The 15,936-nt window shown below is 53.7% G+C and overlaps 4 protein-coding genes across 4 annotated transcripts; 2 read left to right on the top strand and 2 right to left on the bottom strand.

Moving 5' to 3' along the window:
• Nucleotides 1-1,165: 1,165 nt before the first annotated feature.
• Nucleotides 1,166-2,320, top strand: BO86DRAFT_394883 (C2H2 finger domain protein; the record flags this gene model as incomplete). Its single annotated transcript, XM_025673261.1, has 5 exons — nucleotides 1,166-1,291; nucleotides 1,349-1,374; nucleotides 1,433-1,540; nucleotides 1,596-2,145; nucleotides 2,201-2,320. 5 exons carry the CDS (start codon nucleotides 1,166-1,168, stop codon nucleotides 2,318-2,320), a joined length of 930 nt encoding a protein of 309 aa, XP_025532996.1.
• Nucleotides 2,321-3,556: 1,236 nt separating this feature from the next.
• Nucleotides 3,557-5,179, bottom strand: BO86DRAFT_352374 (uncharacterized protein; the record flags this gene model as incomplete). The annotated part of the gene is made up of 3 exons (XM_025669476.1): nucleotides 3,557-4,466; nucleotides 4,529-4,847; nucleotides 4,917-5,179. The coding sequence occupies 3 exons, from the start codon at nucleotides 5,177-5,179 to the stop codon at nucleotides 3,729-3,731; spliced, it is 1,320 nt and encodes a 439-aa protein (XP_025532995.1). The 3' UTR covers nucleotides 3,557-3,728.
• Nucleotides 5,180-6,263: 1,084 nt separating this feature from the next.
• BO86DRAFT_301781 (gamma-glutamyltransferase family protein) lies at nucleotides 6,264-8,309 on the top strand (the record flags this gene model as incomplete). The annotated part of the gene is made up of 4 exons (XM_025667511.1): nucleotides 6,264-6,428; nucleotides 6,486-6,504; nucleotides 6,567-6,916; nucleotides 7,023-8,309. The coding sequence occupies 4 exons, from the start codon at nucleotides 6,264-6,266 to the stop codon at nucleotides 8,307-8,309; spliced, it is 1,821 nt and encodes a 606-aa protein (XP_025532994.1).
• A 484-nt stretch (nucleotides 8,310-8,793) lies between these two features.
• BO86DRAFT_394880 (PE repeat family protein) lies at nucleotides 8,794-13,244 on the bottom strand (the record flags this gene model as incomplete). Its single annotated transcript, XM_025673260.1, has 4 exons — nucleotides 8,794-12,407; nucleotides 12,459-12,734; nucleotides 12,835-13,024; nucleotides 13,080-13,244. The coding sequence occupies 4 exons, from the start codon at nucleotides 13,242-13,244 to the stop codon at nucleotides 8,794-8,796; spliced, it is 4,245 nt and encodes a 1,414-aa protein (XP_025532993.1).
• Nucleotides 13,245-15,936: the final 2,692 nt, after the last annotated feature.

The following is a 15,936-nucleotide window of genomic DNA, read 5'->3' as shown; positions in this document are numbered from 1 at the left end:
CGTTAATCATGTGTATTTCGATGGGAATTAGGGAATTAATCTGATCCTTTTGACTTTGGAAAATGAGGATGGGTCGATCCCGTCAGTGGTTACCCACTCGTGCTGTCCCCAGCAGCCAACATAGCCATGGTGGCTAACCCAGTATGATCACCCTGCAGAGAATGATCATCAAGAACTGCTTTTCTGCTCGCTTACCTCTGACTACTCGGGACTAGCCATTGATGCTGGTTACATTGGCCAAATATTTTCGTGAATTTCCGCATTTTCGTATTATTTTCGATCGTTTTGGGTCTGGATTTTTGGGATGTATACAGATATGGCTTTGATTTGATTTTTTTTTGTTTTTAGTATATTCTAATCCTTTTTTTTTTTTTTTTTTTTTTTTTTTTTTTTTTTTTTTTTTTTTTTTTTTTTTTTTTTTTTTGTAATTCCTACCAAGTATCTTATTCTTTTCTTTATCTTTTTTGGAATTATGATTTTATTTTCCGAACTGTCTTTCCCTCCTCTTCCCCCAAGTTACCCGGCGATCTTTCGGTACCGTATGTGGTAGGTGAGAAGTAGACTTAGCCGCATTGGGAGATTCTTCTATATCTCCATCATCATCATCTCTGCATGTAACTATTCTCACCTACCCTTCTCCCGGCCCTCTTCTAAGCCTTCCTTCTCCTCGTTCTCCATACCAGTTCGTTTCAGATCTTCAATTTTCTTTTTCCAATCCCGCATCTCACTGCCTCCCTCTTGATTTGCAGATGCGAGGCATTTTCCCGTCATCATCATAATCACCTACATCAAATCAATCAACTTCTGATCTCACTCACCACGTTTCTGGCCCGTTCCCCAATCTAGTTGCTAGTATAGCTGCATCACAGCCCACCTTGCTCACGACCCCCAATCTCCACACCCATAGCTCACCTCCCGTTCCTGACAAGTCTGGGTCTGTTACAGAATGACCAGGGGATCATCTCCTTCAGGAACCAGAACTATATCTTCGACCCAGTCGCCGGCAGATTTCCTGTCTATCCTCACCTCTCCACACGACTCTATAAAGTCAATCACTCCTAAGCATCTCAAACACCAACAGGAACAGGAACAACTACTTCCTACCAACTCTTCTTCTATCACTCTCACTACAACATCAATTGCTGGCCAGCAACATACAGTCACCATGCGCCGAAGCACTGCCCAATCGGAGATCCCTCTCCCCATCACATACACCCCAACTACACATCGCATCAGCAAAGCAAAGAAAGGCAAACGCGTCCACGCTTGCGAATATCCAGGATGCAACAAAGTCAGTATACATGAATTATCGTGTCAACATGAGTCTCGGCTAACATTCAAGTTCTAGGTTTTCACCAGAGCAGAGCACAGAAGGTACTTGATGGCAGTGTACCCGGCTCGACTCTTTCACGTGCTAATTTGCTTTTGGTAGACGGCATGAGTTGAACCACAACCCCGAGGCATTGTTTCGATGCGCCCACCTCAACTGCAAGAAAGCATTCCACCGTCCCGACTTGCTTTCCCGCCACATGGAAAGACAGTGAGTGACCTTCCATGTTGAAAGTCACTGCCTGGCCGCTAACGCAGAACTTCAGTGAGCTCGAGGCCCAGATGGACCACACCGCACAATGGCAGCGTCAGAACCGCACCTCTGTCATGCCCGAGGCTTATGTGCCCAAGTGTGCACCCGTCAACGCCCACCCGACTCCCTATCTCACCGTCTCCCAGCCCCAGAATGCCATGTCCGTAGGATCGCTCGTCGGGCCGGCCATCCACCCCGATTTCTCCAGCGATTGCAGCTTGATGTGGAATGGAGTTGATTTGCAGTCGGCACCCCACACTCCGTTGTACCAGGGCCCTCACATTCACGAGTCCATCGAGGACAGTCGCTTCTACGCAACCCCCGACACATGCCCATCTCCCGTTTCGGATGGCTCGCTCTCAGTTCACTCTTACGCTCGTTCTTCCGTGGTGTCCACGCCCATGACCACAGTCGAACCCTACCCCGAGAGCATCATTGAGCACGACTTGACCTCATCGCCTATCTCCATGCAATCGCGAATGGGTTGCTGGGAACAGCAGGACATCAGCCTGCCGTCCATGAGCATGATGCCCATGCCCCTCACCGAAGGTCTTCTTCAACCGGTACGTTTTATCAAGCTTCACTTCGAAACATTTCCGACTAACACCGGCCTGGCAGTCCCTGCAATGCGCCTACCCCTCACCGAGCTGGTCAACACACAGCCTGGGTTATGACGAGCATGTGCTACCACCCGCTGCCTTCCCCCCCAACATGGGCTGGAAGTCATGGACGATGTGAAAGCGCGCACGAGAAGCACGAAGTAACGACCACGATCCATTAGACCTCATCCTCGCCGGAAACTCCACAAGGAGGGCTTATCAGCCATTTTTGATGGGGAAACTCGATTCAGCTTATAATCGAAATGTCTAATACGCAATCGACGCAGCGGACGCGGCTAATCTTACAATTTGAATTGGGAAAATAGAACGCTCAAAACAGAAAACCACCAAAGAAAAAAAAGGAAGGCAAAGAGGGAAAAGAGAAAAGCAACATCCACCACACCAGCTTCGAAACATCCATCCTGCAAAGGCTTCAAAAAGTTTCTTTCGATGGGGAGATGATTACACAAAACACTACACCCACCCCCCGAACTCGGGAAGGAGCTACCTTGTCTCCTTCTCACCCACCTACCATCAGAGCTGCTTTACTAGACTCGCGTTGGCTTATAAGGTTTACTGCACAGCATCTCTTTTGTCTCCTGCATGGTTTCCTTTTTCTTTTCTTATTTACTTACCACTTCTCGATATACCCATTTTTGTGCAAGGAACCTTTTTTTTTGGTCATCCGCAATTGATTTCCCGATTTATTTCCTATGTCGACCGATGTTTTCTCTCTGATGCCTTATTGAATTATGCTATATCAAGTTCACATGCGCGGCGGTGTTCGACGTTCCTCCTCGGAAATTGGTTTGGTCTCGGGGGCCTGAACAGGCCCATTTTTGGTACATGCATTTTTGTCTGCTTTGGATTCTGCTTCACGGTTAAGTTGTTCATCGAACAACTTCTGTTTCCCGATCTGTACAAACACTGTGTATATCTAGCTATAGACTTTCCTATCTGGAATCGTACATACATATTTCATCATGATCTTTCTTCAGAACGGCTTGCCTATAGAAAGTAGAACGAGATTCTTGGTAAGGAGTATGCGCCGAGTTGCATCATTGTTCGTCGATGCGCGAAAGTTGATAGATCGTGTAGTCCCTTCTGGGGAGGGGGTTTGTGACTGGGCTGTGGCATTATGCCCTGGGTTGGCTCAATTTGCAGCCGACGCTGTGGTTGGCTGTGCAGGCTTGGGAGAATGGTCACCATATCCTATTTAGTAGGATAGTAGATTTCTCCTGGAAGAGAGTGATTGACAACTGCTTCTCTGTCTATCTTTGACCCAGGCATCATTAGTGTAGAGGGTCAGTGAGGGAGAGCTAGACTTGTCACGAGGACGCGGGAGCTTTGGTGTAAAGCATGCAGCACATGTAGTAAGGGCTTGGCTCGTTGATTAGCATTTGTGTGACAGAGACAGACCGAATCACTGGAGTTCAAGCGGCAGACACATGTGTGCTACACCTGGGAAGTGGTATTCCAACTCGATCTACCTACTGTACTACCTGAATTAACAATTATCCGTTCCCCCGCTACTCCGGACTTTAGGGCTATTGAACCTCCCCCTTCGCAGGGATGACTCTCCAACACCAGCCGCACCAACTACGATGTTCTCCTTTCTCCTCCCTAGTGAGATACTCTCCCGTTTCCCTCTCATCTTCATGCTCCGCCACACAAGCGCCTACTACAATTCTCTTCTTCGCCTTCTGCTTCACCCTGCCTCCAATCCCGATAATCTCCTGCCGGAAATACCCCGGTTCGTCCCCGTCACGATGATCCCAGCTCTCGATGGTTGTATGTCTGGGAGGACTATGCGCATGATTCCGATGCTCATAGTAGTGACTGTAATCCGGCGAGCTACCCCCGGACGCCTCGTCCGCTTCGCATTCAACCTCGAGTTCAATCTCTTTGGCTGCAAGACATTGTTCCCCTCGGCCGCACTTGACGCCCTGACAGCCCTCGCCGATTCCCGTGCCTAAGCCGCCAAGATAGGTGCTGTAACGTGTGCGCCAGGTCCAGACGCGACGGTAGGTGGTGTCATTGCTGCGGACGCAGTGACCGCATTGATGACAGAGCCAGATCGCCTCATAGCAATTGCATGGGGTGCGTTGAAAAGCAATGGCCGTTGACGTTGCGGTTGGTGCTGATGATTCGTGGGCCATTGCAGACTGAGACGAAGAGGGCAATGGATCAATTAAGTCAGTCAACGGGGCTGTCTGGCAGGTCGTGCAGAGACGGCGAATGCGGTTCCTATACATGCTGCTTGAGGGAGGCTTGATGGTGCAGTTCTGCAGTGAGCCAACGTTAGTCCGTCAATGTTCGAGTTGAAGCCGGGGAGGCCTAAGCATACCCGGCACACCACTTTCGAGCATCGACGACACTCAGCAACCATATCTCTAGCGCATTTAGCAACCTTGCCAGTGGTTATTCGGCCCGATGCTCTTGCGTTCTGACTCAATAGTTGCAGCACAGACTTGACGCTGTTGGGAATTGCTGCTCCGCTGTCAAGCATGTCCGATACGGTCTCGATGTACTCATTCTCGCAGCGCAAGGTCTGCTTAATCAGCTGCGAGCGGTATGGGGCCAGATTTGCGTGGAACTGGCGGCAGGTCTGGGAGAGGGCATGCAAGGTGTTCAGGTCGACTGCTCGAGCAATTTCCTTTATGATCCTGGATGGTGAGTCAGCACAACATCAGGAACCAGACACTCGAGTAGCCTGGCCCAAGAGTATTCCATACGGATAGCAGCTTAGAGCGGCCGAAAAAGCGTTCCGGTTGAGGGCATGCTGTTGATCTTCATGGTGGACTGTAGGATTCGTTGACGGATCGGCGGACTGATCGTGAGCAGCAGGCACGTTCGTCGATGGATCCGAACCGACTGCCAGTAACTTGGACAAGATTGGCTTCTGAGGTTCTAAGCAATGATGCAGGTGTGGGGCGGGGACGCCAGGGAAAGTGTGCCTGTTGAACGCGTCGTGATCGTAGTCAACGAAGACCACCATTGTGACAATGACGGTAGAAGTACGGATGGTTGAGGAGGCGGGGGTATCCACACGGCCCAAGCTCTGTTATTCACCGGGCAAGAATTCGCACAGTGAGCAGCCGGTTAGCTAGGCATACGTAGACTCTTCGAGTCTGGCAAAGGCAGAGCAATTTAGTTATAGATGAAAGGGGATTCCCTGGAATCCATAAATGTTGGGAGTGGAATGACACGGCTGGGAAAGATCCAGCTCCGTTCTTCGGCGCGGGGCCAGCACGAGCTGGGCAATGAGTAGTAGTAGAAGTGGTTCGTCTCGGCGATCCAGAAGCCGTGGCGGTCCTTTTCTGGGTCTGATGGGGATGCCAATCCCAAAGAGAGTGAGTGTCGGTGGGGAAGAGGAAGGGTTTATCCTTTTATGAAACGTCTTAAGGAGAAGAGAGAAGAGGGTGGAGAGCAGGGCAGAGCAACGGAGATGAAATTGGATGCGATCATATCAGATCCTCCTGGCACTTTCCATCTTATCTCTTTCTCTCTCCCTCCCTCCATCGCTGCCTCCCCGACCGACTGACCCCCCATTCGGGAAGGTCATGCGGCATAAATCACGTGGTCTACAGTTGTTTGCAGACAAGACAAATATATCAAATATTGTACAACAGAGAGACTGTGACTGATACTCATAGTTCCACCTTTCCACCACTATACTACTGCACCATTGCATTCTATACTCCGAGCTTCTAGAAGAGTCATGGCTGTTGCAAGTCACTCTCCCACTCCCAGCTATACTCCAACTCTAACTAGCCAGGATGTCCTCCGATAAGATAACGCCATCGCCCTCCGCCAAGTTTCAACATTTGGAGATTCCCCCTCACTCAGTGGGGTAACTTTAGTTATCGTCGTCGCGCCCTCTTCTTATCCTCGGCCGGGCCTATCTACCAATAGCCCTTCAACCAAGATTGGAGTCATATCGATTCCGCTAGCTTCTCCATTCTTCCTTTCCTCCGTATAACTTCGCTTGGTTCCCTCGCCTGCCTCTCCAAAGCCGACTGCCGCCCTTCCTTTCCCTGCCCCCGCTCTCTCAATTGAATCAACGATCCCCCGCCTCAACAATGCCACTCAATTCTAAAGCCATCTATTCTCGTCTCAATGCCGACTTTGCTCCCTTTGCCAGTCGACGAAGTACCGTGCATAGTACCAAGGGCATCGTGACTTGCACGCAACCTCTAGCGGCAGCTGCAGGTCAGAAAATCCTCAGTAATGGCGGCAACGCTGCTGTATGTCTTCGTCATCGCAAACTCTAACAGACATGCCCCTGCTAACCCTCTAGGCAGGACGCCGCAATTGCCGTAGGTCAGTTACATCGATGCTAACGACTCTATCTTCAATCGAACACTAACACAAATTGATCATAGCCGCTGCATTGAACATAACTGAACCCTCTTCCACTGGCATCGGAGGGGACATGTTCTGCCTCTACTACGATGCCAAGACAAAGAAGGTGCATTCCATCAACGGCTCCGGCAGATACCCGGGCAGCGCAACGTTGGAAAAGGTGCGAGAGGATCTCAAACTAGGTCCCGGCGAATCGGGAAAAATCCCCATGGATAGTGTCCTTGCAGCCACAACTCCTGGAGCTGCAGCAGGATGGGTGGACACATTCGAGAAATTCGGTAGTGGGAACTTGACTTTGGAGGATGTTTTGCGTCCCGCAATTGAATTGGGCGAAGAGGGATTCCCTGTGTCTGAATTGGCCTCGTACTTCGTAAGTCACCCCATATTTGGCAGTTACAGCTTCGAGAGACTTTCTGAAATACGTTTTCAAACCCGCTCTCTGTTTGAGCACTGATGGGACTAACCGTACTAAATAGTGGCATGAAAGCGAGCACTTGATCCGCGCTGCCTCTCCCAACTTTCGAGAGATGCTCAAAGCCGACCCCACAGCTAAAGACGGCTGTCGTAGCCCTTTGCCCGGTGAAATCTTGCGCAACCCAACCCTCGCACAAACTTTCCGCTCCCTAGCCGCCCACGGCAAGAAAGGCTTCTACGAGGGCCGCGTTGCCGAAGAGATCGTCAAAGTCGTCCAGGACCTGGGAGGTTACATGACGCTAGACGACCTGAAGTACCACGCCGAGGTTGGAAGCCAAGAGACGGAGGCCATCTCGCTCAAATTCACGGGACAGGGTATCGTCTCCAAGCAGACTGACGGCACCACCGACGAGACCAACGAGGGCGTCGAGATCTGGGAGCACCCACCGAACGGCCAGGGCATAGTCGCTCTCATGGCGCTGGGCATCCTCGAGGAGCTCGAGCGTACCGGCAAGATCCCCATCTTCAGCGAAGCCCAACACAACTCCGCCGAGTACCTCCATGCAATCATCGAATCCCTGCGGATCGCCTTCGCCGACGCCTCCTGGTGGGTCACCGACCCGGACACCAACAAGATCCCGTCTCAGGACCTCATCTCCCAGGGCTATCTCGCCGAGCGGGCCAAACTGTTCAACCCGGAGCGGGCCTCCGACATCATCGACCACGGCAGCCCGGCCCACAACCACTGCGACACGGTCTACTTCTCCGTCACCGATAGCGCGGGCAACGGCATCTCCTTCATCAACAGCAACTACGGCGGCTTCGGCACCTGCATCATCCCCGAGGGCTGCGGGTTCACGCTGCAGAACCGCGGGGCCAACTTCTCGCTGAACCCCGACCACCCGAACGCCCTGGCCCCCCGCAAGCGGTCCTACCACACCATCATCCCGGCCATGGTCACGAACGTCGCCGACGGATCGCTGCATTCCGTGTACGGCGTGATGGGCGGCTTCATGCAGCCGCAGGGCCACGTGCAGGTGCTGCTCAACATGCTCGCCTTCGGGTACCACCCCCAGGCGGCGCTGGACTCGCCGCGCATCTGTATCGGCGCGGGCGAGCCCATCCCCGGCAAGAGCGTGGACCGCACCGTTTACGTCGAGGAGGGCATCGCCGAGGAGGCCATCGAGGGCCTGCGGCGTCTGGGCCACGAGGTCAAGGTCTTGGCCGGCTGGAAGAGGGGCATGTTCGGGCGGGGCCAGATCATTCGGTGCCACTATGATGAAGGGAAGCTGATCTACAGTGGTGGAAGTGATCTCAGAGGCGATGGGCTGGCGATTCCGATCTTGTAGTCGCGTATGTACATCCGGGGCTTCAATGTGTATCACTGTCAATCTATAACTACAGTTTTTACGACTCTCAATGAATATTGAAATGATCCCAAAGAATAAATGCTGCTTTTTGGTAGGGAGGAAACACATTTACAAGATAACCCGCCTTTACAAGAAGATGAGGAACGGAAAGTAGAAGTATCGAGATACAATCGGAATAAAATGAAACCCGAAAGGGGGGGGGCGCTCATACAAGAGACATGAGGATGAAAACAGTCAACCAAAACAAGCAACAATGCCCCGCGTCCCAAATGCTGTACCAATAAATGCATGCTCAAAATGTACGAATCCCAGAATAAAACAATCAAAGATGTGGGGGGAAGTTACAAGAAAGTAATGTATAGATGCAATCGGTCAAACATGTCAAAGAGATTGGTGATGATGATGATGGTGGTGGTGGTGGTGAAATGTGAACTCAACGGGGTCGGGGCAGAGAGCGATGCACTCAGTGTGCAGCAATGGCGGCTTTGAAGAAGCCTTTCATCTTCGAAGCGCCGCTCGGGGGTGGCGTGGGATCCCGGCGATGTCTGTGATGGCGATGGCGAGATGACTCGGTGCTATCGCGCTGCTCGCCGCGATGATGACGCCGCTCGGGTTCTTCCTTCGCTGGCGGTGCCGCCGCCGCCGCCTCGGCCTGTTCGGCCAACTTGCGAGCCCGGCGGCGAGCACGGTCCCCTTCGTCGTCGCGGCGGGAGGACTCGGTGGAGCGCTCACTCGTGCTCTTGCCTTCCTGCGAGGAACGATGGCTGTGGGAATGGGTGGTCGAGGGGCGTCGCGAGCGGTCGTAGACATTGGCGGTCGCTTTGGCAGCGTTGACCATCAGGGGCGGTCGGTTGTCAGAGCCATCGGCCATGTACTTGAGGAAGAAGCGAGGCTTCGTGGTCGTGGATTCTGGGATGACGCGAGACGAGGAGGAGCTGCTCTTGCGATCACCCTCGTAGCTCCCCGAGTGGTTTGAGCTGCGGTGTCGCGGTCGGCTTGAGCTGCTGTCTTGCTCGCTCAGACGACGCTCCATTCTTTCTGATCGCTCAGACCGCTCGTGACGCTCGACTCTCTCAGCCCTCAGAGCCCGTTCGCGTTCCGCTTCTTCCAGTCGCTGTGCTCGTTCCGCTCTCTCAGCCCTTTCAGCTCGTTCAACTCGCTCAACCCTCTCCCTCTCGGCCCGTTCCGCCCGTTCAGGTCGCTCGGTACGTACAGTTCGCTCATGCCGTTCATGCCGTTCAACGCGCTCAGATCTCTCTGGCCGTTCAGCCCGTTCTCGTTCAGCGCGTCTTGCACGCTCGCGTTCGTGGGCACGGCGCTCTTTTTCGGCCTTCTCGGCCTTCTCGGCCAAGGTTGCCTTTTGTTTGGCCTTCTCTTCATGCTGTCGCCGGGCCTCCTTCATGGATTCCGCCCATCGGCCAGTAAGACCGCTACCGCGTTGACTGTTCTGCCGCTGCATTGATCGATGTCCTTCGGAAGAGCTCTTGGAACGGTCTCGATCCCGCTCCAGATCAGGAGACCTCTTCTTCTTTCTTCGCGAACTGTGGGCGGCTGTTGCTGCCAACCCTGCCCCTGCCGCTGCCGCACCGGCTGCAGCCAAGGCATCGTCATCATGCTCGGCAGAGTCAACATCCTCCGAGACATCCGTAGCCAGGGCCTCTTCGGGAACCCCTCTGTCGATACTTGGTTCTTCTGGAGTAGGCTCGTATGCAGCAGGCTCCTCGACACCAGTAGGTACTTCGGCTGGAGAACGCTCAAGAAGCTCAGGCTCAGAGGGAGAACGTTCGAGCAGATCAGGTTCCGCAGGAGCACGTTCTTCGATATGGGCAGATTCTTCAGCGGGCGCAGGTGCATGCTCTTCCGCGGGCGCAGCAGCCTCTTCTGGTGCAGGCTCTTCGACAGGCGCAACTTCTTCAGCCGCTGGCTCAGAGGCAGGAGCAGGTTCCTCTGGAGCAGGATCTTCTGCAGGCGCTGGCTCTTCAGGTGCATTTTCTGCTGGACTGACTTCGACAATAACAGGCTCCTCTACAGCGGCAGGCTCTTCAACATGCTCTTCAGCGGGAGTAACGTCTTCGAGAGCAGGTTCCTCGGGAGCGGCGGGCTCGTCAGCGGGAATAGATCTCTCTAGAGCAGGCTCTTCGCTAGCTGCAGGTTCCGCAGTAATAGGTTCTGCTGCAGGCTCTTCAGTAGCTTCCTCGATAACGGCCTCTTCGACAACTTCCTCAACGACGACCTCTTCAGCCTCGACCTCTTCAGCCTCGACCTCTTCAGCCTCGACCTCTTCAGCCTCGACCTCTTCAGCCTCGACCTCTTCAGCCTCGACCTCTTCGGCGACGACTTCTTCAGCGACGATTGGTTCATCCGCAGGTGTAGATTCTTCCGGTGCGAGCTCCTCAGCAGCAGGGGCTTCTTCAGCGGCGGGGGCTTCTTCAGCGGCAGGAGCTTCCTCAACAACGGGAGCTTCAGCAGCAGTAGGCTCTTCAGCGACAATCTCCTTGGCGACATCCTCAGCAGCAGGCGGTTCCTCAGCAGCAGGGGCTTCTTCAGTGGCGGGAGCTTCTTCAGCAGCTGGTTCCTCAGCAGCAGGGGCCTCCTCCTCAGCAGGAGCTTCCTCAGCAGCAGGAGCTTCCTCAGCAGCAGGGGCTTCCTCAGCAGCAGGAGCTTCCTCAGCAGCAGGGGCTTCCTCCATGGCGGGAGCTTCTTCAGCGGCCGTTTCATCAGCAGCAGGGGCTTCCTCGGCGGCTGGTTCTTCGGTGGCAACCTCCTTAGCGACAGCTTCTTTGACAAGAGTTTCTTCAGCAACAGCCGGTTCCTCGACGGTGGGAGCTTCTTCAGGAGCAGGAGCCTCTTCAGGAGCAGGAGCCTCTTCAGGAGCAGGAGCCTCTTCAGGAGCAGGAGCCTCTTCAGGAGCAGGAGCTTCTTCAGCAGCAGGAGACTCAGCAGCGGGCTCTTCAGCTAGAGCAGATTCTTCCACAATAGCCTTACCTTCGGCGGGCGCTGTTTCTTCGGCAGCCACACCATCGGCTGTTGTAGGCTCCTCGACAGCAGGCTCCTCTTTCGACGCAGCTTCCTCTGCAGGAACTTCCGGGGGCGCAGCTTCAGCCGCCGCCTCTGCCTCCGCGGGTGCTTCCTCGGCCGGCTTTTCGTCCGTTGATTCTTCGACTGCCGTTTCTTGGCTTGATGTCTCGTCGACTGCCGGTTCCGTCACTTCGGGGGTTTCTTCGGGGGTAGCTGGTGCTTCATCCTGAGCATCGTTTGTTGCATCAGCAGCAGGCTCATCAGCCGCGGTCTCTGTGGCAGGTGGCTCGGCATTTTCTTCGCCTGCGCCCTTTTCCTCAACAGCTTTTTCGGGCGCATCGGTGGGAGCTGGGGTCCTCGGGTCTGCCTCTGCCTCTGCCGCGGGTTCTTCGATTGCTGCAGGCGACTCAGTTGGTTCTGGAGTAGGGCCTGCTTCTTCGGCCGCTTCAGCTGGTGCAGATTCCTCTGCCTTTGTAGCTTCTCCCTCAGGCTCGGCGGCAGCTGCGTCTGCTGTGACATCCTCTGTTGTCTCTGTTGGCGTTTCCTCCCCTGCCTGCTCTGCAGCCTCTGGCGCTTCTTCCTTGACGGGCTCGGCCTTTGCTTCCTCCGCAGCCTCCACTGTATCGGCCTCCGTGGTTGAAGGCTCGGCACTGTCAGCCGCAGGCGCTTCCCCGTCTCCTGCTGCTGCAGCAGGGGCAGCTGGTGCCTCTACTACGTCAGCAGGAGCTTCAGGCTGAGCCTCGGCCTCCTTCGGTTCCTCCTCCGGTTCGGCTTCTGTAGCTGCGGTGTCATTAGTTGCATCACTGGTGTCGTTCACACCTGCATTGTCGCCACTGGGACTATCAGCATTCGTATCGGATGGGACCTCTTCTGTCGATGGGCCGTCTATACAGGGGTCAGTTGTCGCGTCGAAGTCAACAATGTCAATGTTCATATCAATGAGGTGTTCTGTACCGACTGCTGGTGTCTCCTCTTCCGCCGTGGTAGCTTCAACCGCCTGCTTTTCGGCTTCGACTTGGTCTTCTTCGGCAGAGGGGTCGCAGGCCGGAAAGTCTTCCTCTAAGTGTAAGATTAGCTGACTTAGTGAACTGATCTTCTTTTTAGGCGTACCAGTGCTGGGGGTAGGTTCAGTAGTCTCCTCCGCGGGTGCTGGTGAACTGTCGGCTGCGTCGGGAGCTGCGGGCTCTGGCTCTACGTCTTTGGGTGCGTCCTCGGCTGGTGTGGCGTCTTCACCTCCTGGTGTGCTATCGTCCGCGTCCGTTGCGGGTGCATCTGGCGCGGGGGAAGGCGTCTCGCTATCCTCTTTGGGTGCCGCATCGGTGTTGTCGACAGCATCAGCAGCGAGTTCAGCAGGCTCAGAAGGTGGTGTGCTTGTCCCAGACGTTTCTATATAGATACTTAGTAAGGAAGACAAGATACTGTGATCAAGAAAGCAGTTGTTGGGACACGAGGGAGAGGATGAAGCAAAAGGTAGGTCAATACATACCTCCAGAATCGGGCGACGATGAACCATCAGTAGAGGTGCTATCAGATCCTTCTTCCTGGGGGGCACTGTCGGCAGGTTGGCCTTCGATGGGTTTGTTGTTCTCCTGGTCCTTAGCCGGGGTCAGACCATCATCGGACGAGGTAGCAGCAACAGAATAATAATGAAATTGCATGGTTTGACGGTCGAAGGTCTGGTAATGACGCTCGAGTGTCTGATGGTACTCAAACTTGGGAAGCTCAGCATACTGGATCGGTGGTTGCTCCATTCTCAATCACTTCGGCCACCGTCTCCGGGGCGGGTTCAACCAGGGGAGCTTGCTCGTTGGAAATTGGATTGTCGTTTATCGGTAGTCGGTTCTTGTTGTTGTTGTTGTTCTTCTTTTTGTTGTTGGTATTCTTCTTCTTACCCATTGCATCGGATCACTGGCGAGTGTTACTGAGCTATGTTAGACTTCAGCTGACTTGGTGAGGGAGGGAGAAGGGGGTATAAATTTTCATTGAAGAACTATGACATACTCCCGTCGGGTTCTAGATAGGGCGGAAATTGACAAGGGGAACGAGACGAATGAACGAAGCACCAAAAATAGGGGCAATGCAAGAAGCACAGGATGTGAAACGGAGGGGGGGGAATATGTAAAATGTCAGGTCAAAGGCTCAAAAGCAAGCCCTATTGGAATTAGGTTAGAAGGAAGGCCTGGAAAGGGCGAGTTGAGTGACCAAAGCGACAAAGGCCCGAATGTACCGGTACGCCAACGAGATGAAGGCTCCATTCTGGATTCAATGCGAGGCAACGTATCGTAGCGAATCCACTTCCCGGTGGTATAGAACATTGTTGAGCATTACTTTCGGGCTTGGGACTGGGGACGTCATGAACGAACTGCCCAACGGCATCTCTTCTGATTGGGCCACGTCTCACGGGCCCAATGGCCCTGGCGGACGGACATCGACAGAGGGTCTTTTTCCGGAAGCATCACTGGGGCAGGGGGAAGCCGGAGGGCTGCCATCTGCAAAGCTCGCAGTAGTGGTGGCGGGGAGTGGGTGCGCCGTGCAGTCCGGATAGAATGCAGGCTGGACAATCGGGAGATGGGAGATGGGTGGTGCTTCGTTGAGAGGAGAGAGTCCTTAGCGTGGTGGGGATGGTGCCACAGCTCCATCGGGACCCTCTGATTGCTGTTGTTCCCGGGCCTGATTAACTCTTTACCTTTCAGTTTTCCTTGTTTCTCTTTGCCTCGTCTTCACTCTCTCACCCTCTTGATTGATGATCATTTGAGGTCGATCATTAAGGTAGAGCTGCAAGTTGATGCAGTTGGAAGGGAGTTTCTCCGTGCGGAGAAGGAAAAAGAAAAGCATAGGGTCAAACCGGCAGCTTAATTCAGGATGCAGGGTGAACACGGAGTGATGCCAGGTTAAGTGATATGACCAGCCAATAAAGACGGCATACAGTCGTTGCAGGCAAGCAATCGCGGGCGAAGAATAGCTGAAGACCTGAATGACTCTGGTTACTCGGAAATTGATTGACTGCGACCACTGCCAATATCGACTTTCGTACTGGCATTAGCATTAGCGCGTATGGGAGCAGTGGTGAATTCCTGCCCAACAATTGCGTGGACAGGGCAGTAGATTGGATGCATTTCTTTGTGTGGAGAGGGGGTCTTTAGAGACCGGGCCCCATGTCAATCCGAGGCGACATGGGATGGGGATTTTGTGTGTACTGTAAGTTGTAACTGGGGGGTGAAGTGGGTGGGTGCGATATGGCCGGGCCCATTCTCTGATCAGTGCACTCCGTACAGTACATGGAGTACATCTCGCCATCTGAAGAGGGCGATCGATCATGAGCCAGACACATCAGTGTCATCATCTGAGATCATCATCGAGATTTCAGCTGTGAGGGATCTGTTGGGAGACAATGAGTGAAGGCCACATTGCACAGTGCTCTGGTACCTGATAGAGGCACGGCCAACACCTCAGGGGAGGCGGTTGTTGTGGCAGCTGCGAAAGAAGGGGAGAGAAGAGGAAGATCCGTTTGAATGCGAATCCCCACCGGCCAAGTCAGCAGGACTAGCCTGGTTGTACTGTACCAGTGTACATGTACCTACTGTACTTAGTAGCGTGGTGGTAGGTCACGGTATAGTGTACGGAGTAGTTAACAGCTTACTGCACCCGCCCGCAGATCACTGGACTGCCCGACCAGGAATAGCGGGCTTGCCTGGCCTCAGGCTGCTTCCATCCTGCTAGACTTGCTACACTACCATTACCACTACGGCACTACCACTACCACCACCACCAGGGCACCGCATCAAATGACACGGACCAGGGGTTCGATATTCCCTTTTTTTTATCCTCCAGCTGACAATTATTCTCCGAAATCTGCAGTAGTCTGGCACCCATTGATCCGAGCAACATCCATCCCACGAGCAGGAACCAATTTCAGAATAACAATGCTCCAGAACTCCCAGACCGTCGTCGCACCCGCAGCGAAGTGAGGCGCGCCGGTCTGCTGTTTTGGCAGCCTGTGAGTGGCCGCCAGAGCATCCACCACCACCACTAATCTTTCTCCCCCTTGGGACCCATTGGTATTATTGAGGAGACAGACGACACTCAAAGATTGATTTTGATTATCTATGCTGGAGATAGAGAAAAGAAAAACCCCACTAACTAATCTAACCTCGACTCAACTACGCTCTCCAAAAGTCCGAAACGAAACCAATTCCCCGGTAAATCTGCGGGGAGACTACGGAGTATCGCTGCAGACCTTGCTGCCCACCTTGCGTTGAGCATCGCGTACTGTACTTCGTACTGTCTATCACCAATTTGGCAGCTTCTGCGCACAACTCCCTGCTTAGGGCGCTTGGACGAAGCCGAAAGAGACGAGTATCATAAATGCATACCAAAAACAATAAATCAAGCTCCCATTCCCCCTCTCTTGACACGTCCTCCACGTCACCGATCCAAGTGGTATATCGCCTCCGATCAGACAAGACCATCGGGCCTCCCGATGGGCGATGAAGACCACAATCTCGAAAGGAACGAGGAAAGTCCCTTCCCCCCCTACTATCTAGATCTTTCTATGCATCTCATCGAAGGGAGAGGGGGAGGGGGGGGG

This window comes from Aspergillus japonicus (genome assembly GCF_003184785.1).
Source record: "Aspergillus japonicus CBS 114.51 unplaced genomic scaffold BO86scaffold_2, whole genome shotgun sequence".
In the NCBI taxonomy this organism is placed as follows: Eukaryota; Fungi; Ascomycota; class Eurotiomycetes; order Eurotiales; family Aspergillaceae; genus Aspergillus; species Aspergillus japonicus.
Note: the sequence above shows the minus strand (reverse complement) of the source record. Positions and strands in the feature narration are given on the sequence as shown.